The following is a 19,645-nucleotide window of genomic DNA, read 5'->3' as shown; positions in this document are numbered from 1 at the left end:
ACCTTCAGGCGTTTGGAAATTGCTCTCAAGGATGAAGCAGACTTGTGGAGGTCTACAAAAAATGTTCTGAGGTATTTGCTGATTTCTTTTGATTTTCCCATGATGTCAAGCAAAGAGGCACTGAGTTTGAAGGTAGGCCTTGAAATACATCCACAGGTACACCGGCAAATGACTCAAATGATGTCAATTAGCCTATCAGATGCTTCTACAGCCATGACATAATTTTCTGAAATTTTCCAAGCTGTTTAAAGGCACAGTCAACTTAGTGTATGTAAACTTCTGACCCACTGGAATTCAGATACAGTGAATTATAAGTGAAATAATCTGTCTGTAAACAATTGTTGGAAAAATGACTTGTGTCATGCACAAAGTAGATGTCCTATCCGACTTGCCAAAACTATAGTTTGTTAACAAGAAATGTGTGGAGTGGTTGAAAAATGAGCTTCAATGACTCCAACCTAAGTGAATGTAAACTTCCGACTTCAACTGTGTGTGTGTGTGTGTGTGTGTGTGTGTGTGTGTGTGTGTGTGTGTGTGTGTGTGTGTGTGTGTGTGTGTGTGTGTGTATATATAAAACATTGAGCAAGATTTGTTCCTAAAATAGAAACCCAACTTCAGTTTCTTGGTCAAGTTATCAATGTGCTGTTTAAAATGCAGCTTTTCATCTAACCAGATCCATAGATACGTATAGGAGGTGCCCCTACCAATTTACTGGCCTTTATAGTTCAAATCTGCAAGTGACTCCATCTGTTCACTTTCAGGGAAGAGAAAACCATACATTTTGTTTTCCTTGCATTAAACACAAGTTTCAATTGGAAAAGCTGCCTTTGAATAACTTCAAAAGCCAAACTATTAGTCCTGAAAAGCCTTCTCAATATTACATGCGCTAGAATAAATAATTGTGTCATCAGCATACAGATGGAGATTTGCAGAAATCAATAGTGTTCCCTATTTCATGTATATACCGTGTAAAAAGGATCAGACCTAAAATTGAGCCCTGGGGAACTCCTTTTGTAAGCCTTGTAAACTCAGATGTCACACCCTCCCGAGCTACACACTGTGTTCTGTCAGAAAGGTAATTCTGGAACCAATCCAATGCATCAACACTTAAACCAACCTTTTTTAGTCTACACAGGGCATGTTCAACAGTGCCCAAGGCCTTCGATAAGTCAATCAAAAGTGAAACGCAGTGATTTGTCTTGTCCTGGGCATCTAGAATTATCACCTACAACCTTAATTACTGCAATAACTGTACTATGCTTGGCTCTAAAACCCGACTGGAATTGAGATAAAACTGAGTTATTATAAAGAAAGTCTTTCGACTGCGAGTTCACGAGGTTTTCCAAAACATTTGCCAGTGCAGACAGTTTAGATATGAGACGATAGTTATCCAACAGGGATGGATCTCCACCCTTATGTAAAGGCATGACGTAGGCTGCTTTCCAGACGTAGGCTGCAGGAACGCCTGCTCACAGAACTACGTAACATTTTGTTGGTACTATGAACCGAGGGGGCACTTTTTAGTGTCTTTAATGCAAGCAACTACACAATGATCACTTAAATCATTAGGGAAAATACCAACGGCCGAGTATTTATGGGGATTGTTAATAACATCAACAAGTGTTGACTTAAGAGATGTCTTTTGGATTGAGTCTTGTGACTGCATTTATAATTTGAGTAAAATTCAGTGTATTTCACAGTCCTCTTATGGCCTCGGAGTTTGGAGATAACCAGTCCCAGTTTAAAGGACTGTTTCATTTCCCCCCCAACCACACATCAGTTCAGCCAGAGAATCCAGGGATTCTACTTTTGCAGATGGTCTATAACATCCTATTAAATCTAAGTTCACAGCTTTCGATAACTGCAGTTTCACTGATAAAAACTCAAACTGTTTTGGTTTAGATAAAGACCTTAGTTCAGTAACCACATATCTGTCTAATATAGATGGCTATACGTCCCCCCTTACTTCGTCAGTCACATCGATAAACTTTATAACCATCCAAGCCTTGAGACTGATTTGGAACAGATTTCTTAAGCCAGGTCTCAGACAGAATTAAGACATCTGGGTCAGCAATGTGAACATAGACTTTTATCATGTCAATTTTCGGCATTAGGCTCCTCACATTAATATGCATCAGTCCCAACCCTGATCAAGTTTTAAGATCATTTGGAGTGGGAAGTTCATCCATAGCCAATGGGCCGTTTGGGTGAATGTTTCCTGATCCATAGCCAATGGGCCTGGGTTTGGATGAATGTTTCCTGATCCATAGCCAATGGGCCTGGGTTTGGATGAATGTTTCCTGATCCATAGCCAATGGGCCTGGATGAATGTTTCCTGATCCATAGCCAATGGGCCTGGGTTTGGATGAATGTTTCCTGATCCATAGCCAATGGGCCTGGGTTTGGATGAATGTTTCCTGATCCATAGCCAATGGGCCTGGGTTTGGAGGAATGTTTCCTGATCCATAGCCAATGGGCCTGGGTTTGGATGAATGTTTCCTGATCCATAGCCAATGGGCCTGGATGAATGTTTCCTGATCCATAGCCAATGGGCCTGGGTTTGGATGAATGTTTCCTGATCCATAGCCAATGGGCCTGGGTTTGGATGAATGTTTCCTGATCCATAGCCAATGGGCCTGGGTTTGGAGGAATGTTTCCTGATCCATAGCCAATGGGCCTGGGTTTGGATGAATGTTTCCTGATCCATAGCCAATGGGCCTGGGTATGGATGAATGTTTCCTGACACCAAAAGCAGAAGAATAATAAAACACCTTGATTTGTTTCTTCCTAAAATCTCTCTGCACTTTGATGATTTCAAATAATCCAAACTACAGTCATCTGATACAACAAACACAGTTTTTAGCCAGACCAAACCCTGTAGATGGAAATGTTTTATGAACATGTCACAGTAGGAGTCAAATGGTAACACAATGGGATCCCTCTGAAAGATAAAAGCTGCTATACCATCAGTTAAAGTAGAGTTTAGCGGTATCTCTGGGTTAGGGAGATGAAATTGCATAGTCTGAATGATCAAAAACAATAAGCCATAACCCATGTAAGCAGCAATTAAAACCATTTGTACAAAAATACCCATTTTAACCACTGAATCCAACAGTTCACTAAAATAAAAATAAAACAAATTAAAATATGCTGAGTCAGTCTTCTGAAACCTTAAATGCCATAAAAATGCTGTAGCCTACAGGTCTAGTAGCGTTAGAAACCAAGTGGGCGCCCGAGCGTTCGTGCCTTGGTTACTGTGACGACCCTTCCACTCTGTCTGCCGTATTCTTTCTCTTTGCTCTTGTTTTCCTTATTAGGATTTCGGTGGGCGGAGCCGGGAGGGTCGTCAGAGAAATGGGACACACCTGGGCCCGGGTGTGTCCCGGGATAAATACACCTCTTCCCCATTCATTGATGAGGCTCTCTCCATGCAGACACACTGTTTGATTTTGGTTGTGGCCGGCTTGCTTTGGCATCTTTCAACACTCCTCATTATCACATCTATACACCAGACCACTGATTACTGACTATACACACACACACACACCATTGTTTATTTGCATATACAGTTGAAGTCAGAATTTTACATACACTTAGGTTGGAGTCATTAAAACTTGTTTTTCAACCACTCCACAAATTTCTTGTTAACAAACTATAGTTTCGGAAAGTCGGTCAGGACATCTACTTTGTGCATGGCAAGTAATTTTAACAAACATTTTTTTGACAGATTATTTCACTGTATCAGAATTCCAGTCGGTCAGAAATGAACATACACTAAGTTTAAACAGCTTGGAAAATTCCAGAAAATGATGTCATGGCTTTAGAAGCTTCTGATAGGCTAATTGACATCATTTGAGTCAATCGGAGGTGTACCTGTGGATGTATTTCAAGGCCTACCTTCAAACTCAGTGCCTCTTTGCTTGACATCATGGGAAAATCAGAAGAAATCAGCCAAGACCTCAGAAAAAAAATTGTAGACCTCCACAAGTCTGGTTCATCCTTGGGAGCAATTTCCAAACGCATGAAGGTACCACGTTCATCTGTACAAACAATAGTACGCAAGTATAAACACCATGGGACCACGCAGCCGTCATACCGCTCAGGAAGGAGACCAGTTCTGTCTATTAGAGATGAATATACTTTGGTGCGAAAAGTGCAAATCAATCCCAGAACAACAGCAAAGGACCTTGTGAAGATGCTGGAGAAAACAGGTACAAAAGTATCTATATCCACAGTAAAACGAGTCCTATATCGACATAACCTGAAAGGTCGCTCAGCAAGGAAGAAGCCACTGCTCCAAAACCTTCATAAAAAGCCAGACTACGGTTTGCAACTGCACATGGGGACAAGGATTGTACCTTTTGGAGAAATGTCCTCTGGTCTGATGAAACAAAAATAGAACTGTGTGGCTCAGTTGGTAGAGCATGGTGTTTGCAACGCCAGGGTTGTGGGTTCGATTCCCACAGGGGGACCAGTATGGAAAAAAATAATAATTATGAAATGTATTCACTACTGTAAGTCGCTCTGGATAAGAGTGTCTGCTAAATGACTAAAATGTAAATGTGAAATGTTTGGCCATAATGACCATCATTATGTTTGGAGGAGAAAAGGGAAGGCTTGCAAGCCGAAGAACACCATCCCAACCGTGAAACACGGGGGTGGCAGCATCATGTTGTGGGGGTGCTTTGCTGCAGGAGGGACTGGTGCACTAAACAAAATAGATGGCATCATGAGGAATTAAAATTATGTAGATATATTGAAGCAACATCTCAAGACATCAGTCAGGAAGTTAAAGCTTGGGTCTTCCAAATGGACAATGACCCCAAGCATACTTCCAAAGTTATGGCAAAATGGCTTAAGGACAACAAAGTCAAGGTATTGGAGTGGCCATCACAAAGTCCTGACCTCAATCCTATAGAAAATTTGTGGGCAGAACTGAAAAAGCTTGTGCGAGCAAGGAGGCCTATAAAACCTGACTCAGTTACACCAGCTCTGTCAGGAGGAACTGGCCAAAATTCACCCAACTTATTGTGGGAAGCTTGTGGAAGGATACCCAAAAAGTTTTGACCCAAGATAAGCAATTTAAAGGCAATGCTACCAAATACTAATTGAGTGTACGTCACCTTCTGACCCACTGGGAATGTGATGAAAGAAATAAAAGCTGAAATAAATCACTCTCTCAACTATTACTCTGACATTTCACATTCTTAAAATAAAGTGGTGATCCTAACTGACCTAAGACAGGGAATTTTTACTAGGACTAAATGTCAGGAATTGTGAAAAACAGAGTTGACATGTATTTGGCTAAGGTGTATGTAAACTTCCGACTTCAACTGTAGGTTACCTCAGTTAATACATATATTTTTGTTATCTCAACGTTGTATCCCTTTTTGTTATGGGCTTCGAGCCGGTTCGTGACAGTTACATGCTGACCACACCGCACGAGTCACAAAATAAATTTAAACATACATGTTATTCAATCATTGCACCCACACTGCTCGCGCACGTCAATGAGAGTCTGCGCAGCCAGGCGCTAAAATAGAACTTGGTTCTATTTGTGACACTTGATGCACTGCAAGTCCTGCCTCTCCCATCTCCTCATTGGTTTTTAGGAGTATATACCCACGTGGGTGATTGAAAGATGAACTGAGGTCCACACTCCAGCCCAGTTGGTGGTGGTAATGTACCTTAAAGTTGGTTACCAACCGCCATATAAAGTCCAAAAAACAAGAAGCCTGAAGGAGAGTTTGTGTGTTTGGACAAATTAGCTAGCAACAGCAAGCTTAATGCTTTTCGACCTGTCCCCAAATGAAGATAGTTGGATCAGAGTTCGTTTTGATATTTCAACCTGCATGTCCTGATCGCGTCTGGTGTGGGTGGACAAAATCAACATGCGCACGCGATTTGGCACACGCGAGCGGTCTGGTCAGCATTTTAGAACGCTAGCGCGTTCAACAGCTGACAGGGATTTCACCCAGTGTGTGGATATGGTCAATGCGTCCAGTCGCCTTGCAGTAGGCTACCGCACAGTGAGGCAGCAGTGAGCCCAGTAGACCGGCCAATCACCGGTGGCGAGTCCACCCAGCAGGCATATCCTGGGCTCAGTTATGTCACTGATACCGACCTCCGGCTTTCACCACACAGCACAGCGAAGCTGGAAAGGAGTCAGAAGACTCCGGTAGACTGCCGGAAAACAGATGAAAAACCTGACCGTCGAGGAGAATCCAAGGCTAGTCGGCCCAAGCGTGTCTAGACAGTCAGTCACAGCACAGATGTATCCTCTCTCGGCTTTCATGTAGAATCCGGGGGATGTCACTGCTTGGTTAACTAGCGATTTTAACACGTTGATTGCTTTGATCCTGTAGGATTTTAGATTTTGCCACTTGTTTGACGACAACTCTCTAAGTAATAAAAACGTGTAACACTTGACACAAACAAAGTGTGACAGCACGCTTAGCGACGCTGCCCTGCCGCCATCTTGATTGTACAAATGTAAAGTGTTGGTACCATGCCTTACGAGCTGAAATAAAAGATCCCAGGACTAAACTGCATGTTCAATAGAAATTCTTAATTTAAATAGTTTTTTTTTAGTCTAGGACTAGGCTTAATCTGTTTCCCGGAAACTGACCCTACAACTTTCAAACAGACTGAGCCTAGATGGAGTAAAAGAAAGCAGAACAGAAAAACTGCGATTGAAATGTAGATAAGAGATCAGGGTCAAAACCTCTCTGCTCTTATCGTATTTGTTACGTTTTGTAGCAACCTCTTCTCCTCACCAATCCTCTCTCCTCTCCCTTCTTATTTACATTTTAGTCATTTAGCAGACCTACAGTAGTGAGTGCATACATTTTCATACTGGTCCCCTGTGGGAATTGAACCCACAATCCTAGCGTTGCAAGCAGCCATGCTCTACCAACTGAGCGACACAGGACTACTAGCTGCGCTACACTTGTCTCCTGGGCTGTAAGCTGTGCTGACAGAAGGAGCTCTTTCGGCTGTGTGAACTCACCAGCTGATCGGGACTGGCATGTACACACACACACACAAAGTATATTTATTACTAGTGTGGGGGGGGTGGCTAGTGCAAGAGGGAAATAGGCCTATATGATGTACAAATGTAAGTGTGTGTGTGCAGTGTTTCCCCTATATTCATTTAGCAGCAGTGGCCCACCACTGCTACATTTCTGGCACCACTACAAAAAATGTGATGTAATATTTTATATATATTTCTGCCAAGATGCGCTTTTAAATGGATAGTCATTGGCTCAAGGATTGGAAGTCTATGGGAACACTGTGTGTGTGTGTGTGTGTGTGTGTGTGTGTGTGTGTGTGTGTGTGTGTGTGTGTGTGTGTGTGTGTGTGTGTGTCAGCACAAGTGCGTGTTTTAGGGATAGGTAATATGAAGCAATGTCTGTGTTCGAGTACTCTCATGAAAACGAATGTACAGTACTGGCATGTTTGCGTTAAACATGGCTGAAGGCAAAAAAAAGCTTGTGGTATGCCATCGGTTGTTCCAATGACTGGTCGTTCTGATACACAACTTTAACATTCACTGCCCTTGACATACTCACATCTGACAGACATGTTGTCAGCGCTTTTAAATGTAACCTGCTAAATAGTTGCATTTGAACATTTTTGAGTACTTAATATTTAATTGAGTACAAACACAGATTCCAGTACTTGAGTACTCGTGCCCATCCCTAGTGTGTGTGTGTGTGTGTGTGTGTGTGTGTGTGTGTGTGTGTGTGTGTGTGTGTGTGTGTCAGGCTCTGAGTAGCCTACATGTGTAAATTGAGGGGCCCTCTCTAATGCCATTTTACATGCTTCTCAACTTCTCTCTTGTCATAACTAATCCTTCTCTCAATCCACCCCCCCCAACCCTCCACCCATCAACACCCCGCTCTACTCTTCAAGTTTAATTGCTTTTCTGTCCACTGTCAAACAGCGTTTTGACAGGCCAATCTTCCCAACCAAATATTTATAAACGTTAAAGCCGACGTGTTGAGAGCTCCCCAGCAGAGAGAGAAGGATGGAGGGGTGGCTGGGGGGGGGTTAGATTATGGGATCACCCTGCTCAATACAGAGTTACGGTGTATATCTGACTTCATCAGCTTGTGTGTGTGGCCTCAGCTTCCCTATTTAACATGGTTACAGATCCACTTCATTTCTCCCCACACTCTCTAATCGGGTTAACTCTACATACTGGAGAGGGATAGAAACACACACACACACACCACATACCCACACATGCGGTCATGGTAGAAAGGGAGGATTGTGATGGTTGGGAACCATAATCTGACAGAGTGCTATTTAAGACCGTTCCAGTACCTTAACTACGGTACAGTGATTCAGACATGGGTTATATGTTTTGGTACATAGGGTTAGTTATATGTGACTCAGAGACAAGCCGAGACACCACATCATGTAGAGAGAGTGATCGGGGTAATTTGATCATAATATTGTAATATTAGTGTGAGGGATGCTGCAGGTCACCAGCAGTCAGTCACTCTAGACAGATTCTAAATATACTGCATCCTCACACACAAACACACACACATGCCTCTCCTCCCCTTCCTCCATCCCTCACCTCCCTCCCCTGATCTACTCACCTGTCCTGTTGATCTCGATGATCTCCTCCTGGGCCAGAGGGCAGTCCCCTCCCCCCAGGCTGCCTGAGCCCACCATACCCGGCCCGGCGGTGGCCATGGCCAGGGCGTCTGGCTTGCAGTAGTTGGGCGAGCCCGGCATGGTGGGCCGAGGGATGTGCTTGCCCTTCCTCTTGGGCAGCTTCTGCTTGGCCATGGCCAGTGAGTAGTACATGCCAAAGTTGTTGACGATGACGGGCACAGGCATGGCGATGGTCAGCACCCCCGCCAGGGCGCACAGCGCGCCCACCAGCATCCCCGACCACGTCTCGGGGTACATGTCCCCGTAGCCCAGAGTGGTCATGGTGACCACAGCCCACCAGAAGCCAATGGGGATGTTCTTGAAGTTTGTGTGTTTGGCGGCCGTAGGGTCGTCAGGGTCGGCGCCGATGCGCTCAGCGTAGTAGATCATGGTGGCGAAGATGAGCACTCCGAGGGCGAGGAAGATGATGAGGAGGAGGAACTCGTTGGTACTGGCGCGGAGCGTGTGGCCCAGCACCCGCAGGCCCACGAAGTGACGCGTCAACTTGAAGATACGCAGGATCCTGACGAAGCGCACCACTCGCAGGAAGCCCAACACGTCTTTGGCGGCTTTGGAATCCAGACCGCTCAGCGCCACTTCCAGGTAGAAGGGCATGATGGCAATAAAGTCAATGATATTGAGGGTGCTACTGAAGAACTCCTTCTTGCAGGGGCAGAAGATCACGCGCATCATGACCTCAATGGTGAACCAGATGACGCACGTTCCCTCCACATAGGTGAGCCAGCCGTCGGTCACCACCTCGTAGACGATCTCCTGACGCGTCACATTGTCCACCGTCACGTTTTCTGTTTTGTTGTAGATGGTGTTGAAGGCCTCGTGCGTCTCCAAGCAGAAGGTGGTGATGGAGATGAGGATGAACAGAAGGGAGAGGAACGCACAGTACTGGAGGAGAAGAGAGAGGGAAAGAGAGAGAAAGATGGTTAGGTTCACGTTTGTTTACTTAGTTGCCAGTTACAGGATTATGTTTCTTGGGCTCATTGAATTCTCACCGAAGCCTAACCCAAAGGATCACATGGATTTACAGATGAATGTCATTCACATACGGTATCACAGAAAACATGCAGCAACAGAGGTTAACCTAAACTGCTAAAAAAAAAAACACCAATGGTTCCCAGTTGCACGAATAGATCTGTTTGACACAGTTTTAGGTCTAACGCCAACAATTACACAGAAACTCTGATGAACTCAACAGGTCAACTGAACAAACCACATAGCAACCATGCAGTTAGGATTGGGGAGTAACGGATTACATGGATTACTAAAAAGAACTCTGGCCGCAATTCGTTATGTTACCAGCAAAAATATTGTAATCCGATTACAGATACTTTTGTAAAACTAGATGGTTACTTCTAGGATTACTTTTACATTCAGAAAAGACGTTTGCGCAAAATAGATTTGACACCTTTCTGTTTTTTCAATGACATTCAAATCAGCATTGGTGAACATTTCTGTTTGTTCCGCCTGAGCGAGTCTGACCACAAATCAGAGACCATTATGATGGCACACAAAATTAGCTGAAATCACCCAGTTCTGCCTCAAGGACAAGAGTCGTAAATGTAAACCTGCTTAAGAGGCATTATAAATGTTTGTCTTCTATTACCAATTGAACATTATTGCAGCATAAATCAATGTTAAGAGTTTACATAGCTGGCCATATATGGATGTAGGCTTCTACTACAGATAACAATACAATTAGGCTGTCTTTACATTAAAAAAAAAGACAGACTGTCAGATTTTCTGTCATTCCAATTAATTTAATACTCTTTGATCTTCAAAAAAAAGGAATTGGGCCTAGCTATGGATATATAGATTAGCCAAATTGTTTTAACTGAGCTGCTATATTGTAAACATTTATGAAAACAAAAAATGTGCTTTTTGGTCTTCATTTAAGGTTAGGGTTTAGGCATTAGGGTTAGCAGTGTGGTTAAGGCTAGGGTTATTTAAGATTATCCATTAGGGTTAGCAGTGTGGTTAAGGCTAGGGTTATTTAAGATTATCCATTAGGGTTAGCAGTGTGGTTAAGGTTAGGGTTATTTAACATTAGCCATTAGGGTTAGCCATGTGGGTTAGGTTTAAATTCCCATTTTATGACTTTGTGGCTAAAACGTACTACATACGCTCTTGAATAATGCAACCAAACCATATTACACTATTGAAAAATGCTAAAAATTCACACGCATGTGCAGACAATTAAAGGGTTTATTTTCTCGTTTGTACACACATTAAATGTAGTTTGCAAGACAATAACACAGCTAGCTAGCTAATACCCCATTCACAGACGGTAACTGCTTTATCACCTTCTGACGATAGTAACGTTATATTCTGACCAGGGGAGTTTTGTTAAGAGGTTCCTCTAAAAATGAACATGCATCGCTTGTAGTACGGTTTTGGAAACAAAAGTAACGTACACTTCATATCAGCGAGAAATAATTAAAAAAAATACAAAATAAGTTCAATTACACAGTCGAATGTCCATGTTACAGCGCATGTTTATACCTTGTGTCAACGGAAGATGGACGCCACAAACGTGTTGTCACTGAACGATACCGTGTGCTGCAACTGTCAAAACCATTGTGTATTTTGCCTTTGTGAAATTATTTTTGATGTGATATGAGAGTAGAGAGATTTGTTTCTACAACCGTACCGCAATTGAGATGGGAGTGTTAGCCTGTTTTGGCTTCCAGTGCTGATTCACCTTTAAAAACAGAACATGTAAGGTCCTTGGCTCCTTAGTAATGTTAGCATATCAAACATGAACGTTCACCCCTCTCATACGAAAATAAAAGTTCATTTCTCTTAATATCATGTAAGTCAACACCGTCGAGCTTCCCTTATTTTTTAAAGCTACGGCGACAAATTTTTTGAATATAACAGTTTAATGCAATATCAGGTGAACACTAAATAAAAACGAGTTTAAAATATGATGAAAATGTCTGTACATTTCAGCTGTTTCAAAAACATTGCTCTGCTATTAGTGTTTTAACTATATGCATGTTGGGCTCAAGGAGAATTATGTTTACACTCCCCTGCTTAGAGGGGGGCAACTGTAGAACGAGTGTCGTGCTGAGGTTGCATTCCAGACGTGAGAAATACGCAATACTACAGTAATGTCTCTCGAGAATAGATACCTCCTAGAATCTCTCGAAATTCCCGTCAATGAGAATAGACCCATAGATTTGGCCTATCAGCTGACAGTGAATGTAAATAAACAGTAATTAGCTGAAAGCTAAATTAATGTTCTCTGATGGGTAGCTATAGATATAGTGAAGGGTGGCTGTGCTGCGTTTTGGGTCATTGCAGTGGTACTGTGGTGTGCATTCAGACCTGTGCTTCTGATAAGAGACGGAAGATAGGTGGCGCCAGACACCATGAACAACAGACCATAAATGAGAGAGAGAGAGAGATGCAGCTAATACAGTATGGGCATTCTGCTGCAATCTCATTGAAGCTGCACTGAGACAGGAAGAGGGAGGGAGAGAGCTAGAGGAAAAGAGAGGCGGAGCTAGAAAACGGTGGAAGATGGAGTGTGACTGTACAGTAGAGACAGAGAGTGGTGGAAAGAGGAAGAGGGAGATGAAGAGAGCGAGGGAGAGAAAGAGAGAGATGGGGGTTAGTGATTTACGACGCTGTGGGCAATGCGCGGCCACCCTTAAGAAAACAGAGATGTCATATTCACTCTCACATAGATAAATGTCTATTGATTGAGCCGGCATGCCTGTTTAAAGCACCAGGCCTTTTCTCCTATCGGCCCCTCTGGATCGATAGTATTTTTAATTAAACCTTTATTTAACTAGGCAAATCAGTTAAGAACAAATTCTTATTTACAATGACGGCCTACCCCAGCCAAACCCGGACGACGCAGGGCCAATTGTGCGCCGCCCTATGGGACTCCCAATCACGGCCGGATGTGATGCAGCCTGGATTCGAACCAGGAACTGAGATGCAGTGCCTTAGACCGCTGCGCCACTCGGGAGCTCAACAGTATCTGTTCATCTCAGGCGCACGGAACCTCACTCTCTCACACAACCAACCTAAACTCAACCCAGCCTAACCCAACCCAACCTCAACCCAGCTTCAACTCAACATAACACAACCTCAACCCAAACTACCTCAACCAAGCCTCAACCTAACCAATCCGCAACCCAGCCTCAACTATGGCTCAGCAATATATTGAATTCATTTGATTCATTCAAATGTATGTTTTAGCACGATATTCCAAATGCCGTTTTTTTTTAATGGGGGTTTATGTCCACTTATTCTCGTGTTGTCTGTTTTGTCTCACTCCTTCTGCTGTGACTGTTGTCGTGGACGAATCAGAATTAGTTGGGTAACATAGATAATTAAGATGTTTTATTAGTATAATATGCTTATTTGAGGTACTTGTCATTAGAAAGTGTCCATTGGACTCTGGTGTCTTTTCAGTTGCACGTCTACCTTAGCTGGGGCTCAGACACTTGGGGCCCAGAGAGGGGAGAGGTCAGACTTGTCATCATGGGAATGTGTCTTTACCTATTTCTTAAACCATGTGAAGGGATGGCGTGATTAATGGGGAACCAATGACTTGTCTCCACAATGTCTGTGAGCAAGTCACTCCCTCCTTTTCTTTATTGTGGGGAGGATTATGGCAGTAAATGGACCCTTGTATGTCCTCTCTTAGATCTCACACTTATCCTGTGATAATATATGGCCTAGAGGCTCACTCCCCAGTGAGCCTGTCCAGGAGTAGGGTCAAGAGGGGGTTTGCTTGAGATGGGAGTATCTAGAGTTGACAATTGATATATGCCATTGGATGAAATAGTTCTGTTCAATACCGTACCAGGGAGGGACAGTTCTAAAGAGACCAGATACTGGGCTATACCATTAATCCTGTTGACATAGCAGTTACTGTTTGATGTGTTTTATTGATATCGGTCATACAAAACTTAACCTTTGTGAACTGTTACTAAGTATCTGTGGTTTGTACGTTGAAGGGGGTGTATCGTTGCTATAAAAGATCCCTGTAGCCATTCTGTAATCACCTTGTTCAATGATTCATTCGAGACAATGCATTATTGGGGGTCAAGAACTTTTGCAAAAGTATCTTAAGTATTAAAGATGTAGTTTAACTCGGACTGGTGTGTTTGTAACTCCTCATTTGGTAATGCAGAAATTAGCCACCACACTGTGCACCTTCCAAATTACACACAAACACCAAACTCCTCCACCTGCCACTAAGAACAACAAATAAGAAAAATAACTTCTTCCTCTCTGACAACATGCGGTTCCTACTCGCCATTTGCATTTGCGGTTTGGTCCAACAGAATCGCTCATAAGGACAGCAAAACACATTGACACATTATTTTACTATAATAGAGGAAAACTTAAAAAAAGATGCATTATGCAGAAATCGTTCCGCCATTTCTTGGTTGATGACATTCTAATAGTTTGCCTAATTTCAGTTTATCTGAGAAAACAAGCAAGTATAGTGTAGAGAATCATTGTACCATCTAAACAGCTGTGAAATATATTTTCGATTAATACAAAATATAGCATTTTAAGCCGTTTGAAGCTGGTGTACAAAACCAAAAGTAAATGATGCAAAAACAAAGTGGACAGGCTGGCATCAAATCAAATTTGATTTGATTTGATTTGGATTTGACAGGCTGGCATGCTGTTCAAACAGTGGGAAGATGGACAGAAGGGTGTGTTCATAATTCAACTGTTCTACCTCGTTAGTTAGCAAATAGATCCACGTTGGCTAGACGTTAAATATAAAGATTAGCTGGCTACTCACTAGCACGTGGGCTTGTGCTTCAGAGATTGTTTATGAGACCTGTGTTATGAGACCTGTGTTAATTTTCTATAATGCCTCCAACAACAAGTTGATCATTACTAGTGAATGTGCATTAGGCATGGTTCTGGTAAAAATATGTAACAAAAAGGGCATTTTCATAGACTGTTAAACTATTTTGATAAAATAATGACATTATTAGTGGGTCTTATTATTATGGAAGGCCTAAGTAGCCAATGTATACTTTCACAAGCCTTGAATTCATTAAAGTATTGCTCACTGTTTAAAATGCAGTGTATTTTACCTTTAATTGTACAACAACGCTTATTTAGAGAAAACAGTTTTAAAAATCAAGATATACATTTTGTGAATCGCCCATAAGTTTGATTTTGTTTTTAGGCCATATTGCCCAGCCTCTTTCTCTGCCTCTGTCTCTATATGCCTCTCTCTCTCTCTGCCTCTCTCTCTCTCTCTGCCACCCAATGAATTCCCTTTATGTAACACGTCATTACAGTCACTTATATACGTGTGTGTGGTGCTGCTGCTGTTTCCCCCTCTGCAGTGTTACCCTCCCCTCTCTGTTCCCTCGCTATCCTCTTCCTCCTCCCCTTTCTTTCTCACAAAAATCCCTCTCTCCTCTCTCTCTCTGTCTCTACTTCTAGATCTTTAGCTCTCCCATACCTCCACACTCCTCCTCTGTCTCTCTCTCCCCTTCCCTCTCTCTCCGGTCTATGCAGTAAGCTGCCTGAACGTATCGGGGTCCTTCCAGAGCCCTGGCTGCAGAGTACAGTGGTCTTGTAAAATGCCTGCTCAGATCTCAGTATAGAGAGAAACACGTACATCTGGATAGGGAGCTTGCATTTCATACTACACAAACTTAAAACATACAGGTACACACACACGCGCACAACAAAATCCCTCTAATTTCCAAAAATACAAAAACCTACACATGCTCGACCGACATTATGAATATCAAACCAACCCAGCCCAAAATGACAAGTGGCTCCAGTGTATATATACCCTTAATACAGTACATTATATTATAGATGTCTTTGAGGATGTGTCTCAAATAGCAGCAGCCGGGTCAATCTTCTCATAACAGATGAATAAAATAAAAAAAACACAACCCAAATGAGTGGTCTGGATACTCCTGGGAGAACTGCTTAATTCCCCCAGCCTATTAACATGAACTAATTTAACGAGCCCCATCTCATCTCACTGTGGCCTGGAAACGCTGATGATGAGGAGACCCGTTTCCGTGCCGACTAGAGACACCGCCGCCCATCGCCTGTGATGTCACCTGCCTCGCCATCCTAAAGCACTCAAGCTCCACTTTTGGGGACACTGTTTTTTTTTCCTTCTTCTGTGTGTGCAAATCTCGCTTCTCTTTCCATTGGATCTTTCTCTTTCTGTTGCTTTATTAAACATTTAACGGTTCCCTCCCTTGACATGCATGTTTTATGATAGATGGCGTGAGTATGTGTGTATGTAACCTTGGCTGGAGCAAAAGCCTGCCATTCCCCTGGCCCTTGCAGTTACAGGGTGAGATGTTCCCCTCTTCTAGTAGCTCACAGGCTCCTACTATCCTCCTAACCTTGAGTCCATGACTGTGCTGTCAAATCCTTACTTCCTCAGTCCTTGTTTCCTCCATCTTTGTTCCCTCAATTCTTCACCTTCCCCTCATTGGAGGAACGGGTCGAAGGTTCCGCCCCTCTGACCTCCTCGAATAAGCTTTGAGAGGGAGGCGAAGAATGGACGAAACAATGATAAAGGAAGCAAGGATTTGATGGCTAGTGATATTTTCAGACACAGGATGTAACATGGGTCATATAAAGGGGACCAAGGCACGGCGTGTAGAGTGCTCATATTTACTTTAATGATAACACAAACAAAAAACAACAAAACGACAGCCACCAGTTCCATCAGGTACACTTGGCAAAACGGAAAACAACTACCCACAAAAACCAGGAAGAAAAACTCCTACTTAAATATGATCTCCAATCAGAGGCAACGAGGATCAGCTGCCTCCAATTGGAGATCAACCCAAACAACCCCAACATAGAAATAGACAAACTAGAACTTAAACATAGAAATAGAAAACATAGAAAACCCAAAACATCCCCTGTCACGCCCTGACCTACTCTACTATAGAAAATGACATCTTACTAGGGTCTGGACATGACACAGGAGGAGAGTGTGCTGAACGAACCCTGTAGGTTCAATGAGCACATCGCGTCTTAAAGTGCCAGAAAGCTCCCTAGGGAGTCCCTGACATGATACAGTACGTCTGTGTTCCAAATGGCATCCTATTCTCTACACAGTGCACTACTGTTGACCAGGACTCGTAAGGCTCTGGTCAAAAGTAGTGCACTATGTAGGAGAATAGGGTGCAGGGTCCTGTCAAAGGTAGTGCACTATATAGGGAAAATGGTGCCATGTGAGACCCAGTCAGACTGACAACACACCTACTGATGGACAGGCAGACAGCCCTTCTGGTAAAGGTCAAGTCAGAGGGATGGCCAAATCTCTACCTCCACCCTTCTCCTGAAGTGTATGGGTATTAAAATGGTGGAAACCCCTCCAGCCAATGCTTACACCAATCCAATGCTTTTAAATGCATGCAGGGAAGTGTGCACATGCGCACTTGGGGTGAAGGGTGGAGAATGGGGATGCATGGGCCCTGGCTAAAAGTAGTGCACTACATAGGGAACAGGGTTCCATTTCAGACACAGCCCTGGTCTACCTCACCCGGATGTAAACGTGACAGTGCCGAGGGTAGTGCTGGGAGGAGAACACTTAGTAGTGGGTTTTCAGTCACACTGAAGTAATGGGGTTGTCTTCAAGGCTATATTGTTCTGAGCTCTAACAGACACACACACACACACACACACACACACACACACACACACACACACACACACACACACACAAGCAGTGAGTCTGTCAGTCAGTCACATACACAGACAGACCCAGAGACACACACACAGACAAACGTCTTCTGTTTCCAAATCAGAATACAGAGCACATCTCCATACAGACAGCACCCTATGACAGACAAACATATCATCCTATAATATGACTTCCGAAACAGTGCTTTAGTACTAAACACATAGCATTATGAATGATGATCTGAGCAGCATACTGAACACTGCAATGGTCTGAGGACATCTTTAAACACTGCACCAATATGAAAACCCTCGACATTGCAGCAGAGTAGAGGAGGAGGGGGAAGAGAACACACAGAGAGAGAGAGAGAGAGAGAGAGAGAGAGAGAGAGAGAGAGAGAGAGAGAGAGAGAGAGAGAGAGAGAGAGAGAGAGAGAGAGAGAAATGACTGGACCGATGTCTAAGAGAGAGTAGGAATTAAATTAAAACATAAGATGAAGGTGGCACTGATGAATAAATTGTTGTTTTCATAAATAAGTGATTATTTACAGTGGTTACGTCTTGGAGATATATGTGTGATCGCAGTAGATCTGTCTGCCTGGAAAAGTGACCAGCAGGAATACTTAAGAATTAGAAATGACATTTGAAAGGTCTTAGGTTTGTCAATAGACATGACGGTGGTGTTTCTAAACAGTTATTGATTTGAATCATATTAAAATCACTAACTGCTGAGAAAGACCTTATCAGGAGAGGTGAGACAACTAGGAGTATTTGAAAAGACAATGTGATCCTTTCTAAGACACCCCTTATCAGGTTTGGGTGGTATCCAGATTGTCATACCTTCATACCACATGAGGCTGCTGAGGAGAAAATGGATCATAATAATGGCCGGAACGAAGCAAATGGCATGGCATTCCACCATTCTTCCTAATTAAGGTGCCACCAACCTCCTGTGCTTCATACTGACCTTGTACCATTGCAGGATATTCCGTAATACTGGCACTGAACACAAGTAATCCGAAGTTTAGCAATGCTAACAAGTACAAGTAAATTCCCATAGCGAATGCTAGCTAAATGCTAACGAGCACATTGCAAACCTTTCATACAGTCTCAGACAAAACTACTTGCAGGACAGACATCCCAGCCCATAAAGTTATACAATTAACACAAAAATGCTACTCACAGTTTGCTGCACACACAAAACAAATATTAGACAGCAAGGCTCGTTACAGGAGGGGATTCTCTACTCTCTACTGTTACCAAGAGAAGCTTGATTTTGCAAGAAGCTCACCACTAGCTACTAAATTAGCAAACCAAATGCACAACGGCAGAGAATTTAGCACATTTTAGACAGTTAACTTATAACTATTAAGATACTGTATCTAGCTGGCAAACATTTAGCTGTGAATTCCATACCGTAACTAGATCACCTGGCGCTTACTGCACAACAGTGAGTGACTCACAAGGCTCCGGTCTCTCATCGCTGTGTGCTTGTAAACAAACACCATGTGACTGGGGACTACCGCTAAGCTTCATAATGAAAATAATGAAAATAATAATGTGACCGGTGAAATGAAGAACGCAATGTGCTTATCCCCGAATGTATTGCACAAGTTGACTGCAGGTATTTACTTAAAAAGTAGCTACAAATATTCAAATGTATAAAAAAAACTTCTAAGAAATAGTTTCAACGGTATTGAAAAAAACATCCGGTGACTATTTCCAAATACCCCGGTATATGTTATATACGGTATACCGCCCAAGCCTAACCCGAATGTCTAATTTTACACACATTATTATCTAAACTATTTCAAATCTAAATCTGAAACAAGCACAGCCTTCATCATCATCCCCATAGCGCTCTCTGTTTTGCCCTCCCTCCCTCCGTCTCGCTCTTTCTCTACTCCCTCAAAGTTAATCTCTCGCTCTTTTCTTTTCTCTCCTTTCCCCTCCAATCTAGCCCTCTCCCTCACTCACCGCTCACTCAAGTCAGTGACCTAATTTTCAATAATGCCTCCTCAATCTCACAGATCTCCTATAGCTTCCTCTCCTCCTCAATTCTTCTCCTCCTCCTCCTCTCATATCCTTCTCTTCCTCGCCTTCTCCTCCTCTCCCTCTCCTTCTCTTCCTCACACTGATTTTCCTTTCTGTTTTGCCATCTCTGGCTCACTTTAATCGAAGAAAAACTTGAAGAACCCTTCATAATACCTTTAAGCCTCCATAGATGCTTCACAAATCATTTATAAAGAAAAAGTAATGAGCTTCAAAGTTGTTTGTTTAAAGTAGGACGGCCATCTCCTTC

The 19,645-nt window shown here is 42.9% G+C and overlaps 1 protein-coding gene across 4 annotated transcripts in view; it reads right to left on the bottom strand.

Moving 5' to 3' along the window:
* The window catches only part of LOC115170830 (potassium voltage-gated channel subfamily C member 1), an 89,314-nt gene that overhangs the window by 45,903 nt on the left and 23,766 nt on the right, over positions 1-19,645 (bottom strand). For all 4 annotated transcript variants that reach the window (XR_003871097.1, XM_029727157.1, XM_029727158.1 and 1 more), the window contains exon 2: positions 8,610-9,570. Coding sequence is in view for 3 of the 4 variants with exons in the window: in XM_029727157.1 (XP_029583017.1) it covers positions 8,610-9,570 (961 nt within the window). In the remaining variant the exon portion in view is untranslated. The remainder of the gene's footprint in view (positions 1-8,609; positions 9,571-19,645) is intronic.

The sequence above is a fragment of the Salmo trutta genome, chromosome 32, assembly GCF_901001165.1.
Source record: "Salmo trutta chromosome 32, fSalTru1.1, whole genome shotgun sequence".
Classification (NCBI taxonomy): domain Eukaryota; kingdom Metazoa; phylum Chordata; class Actinopteri; order Salmoniformes; family Salmonidae; genus Salmo; species Salmo trutta.
Note: the sequence above shows the minus strand (reverse complement) of the source record. Positions and strands in the feature narration are given on the sequence as shown.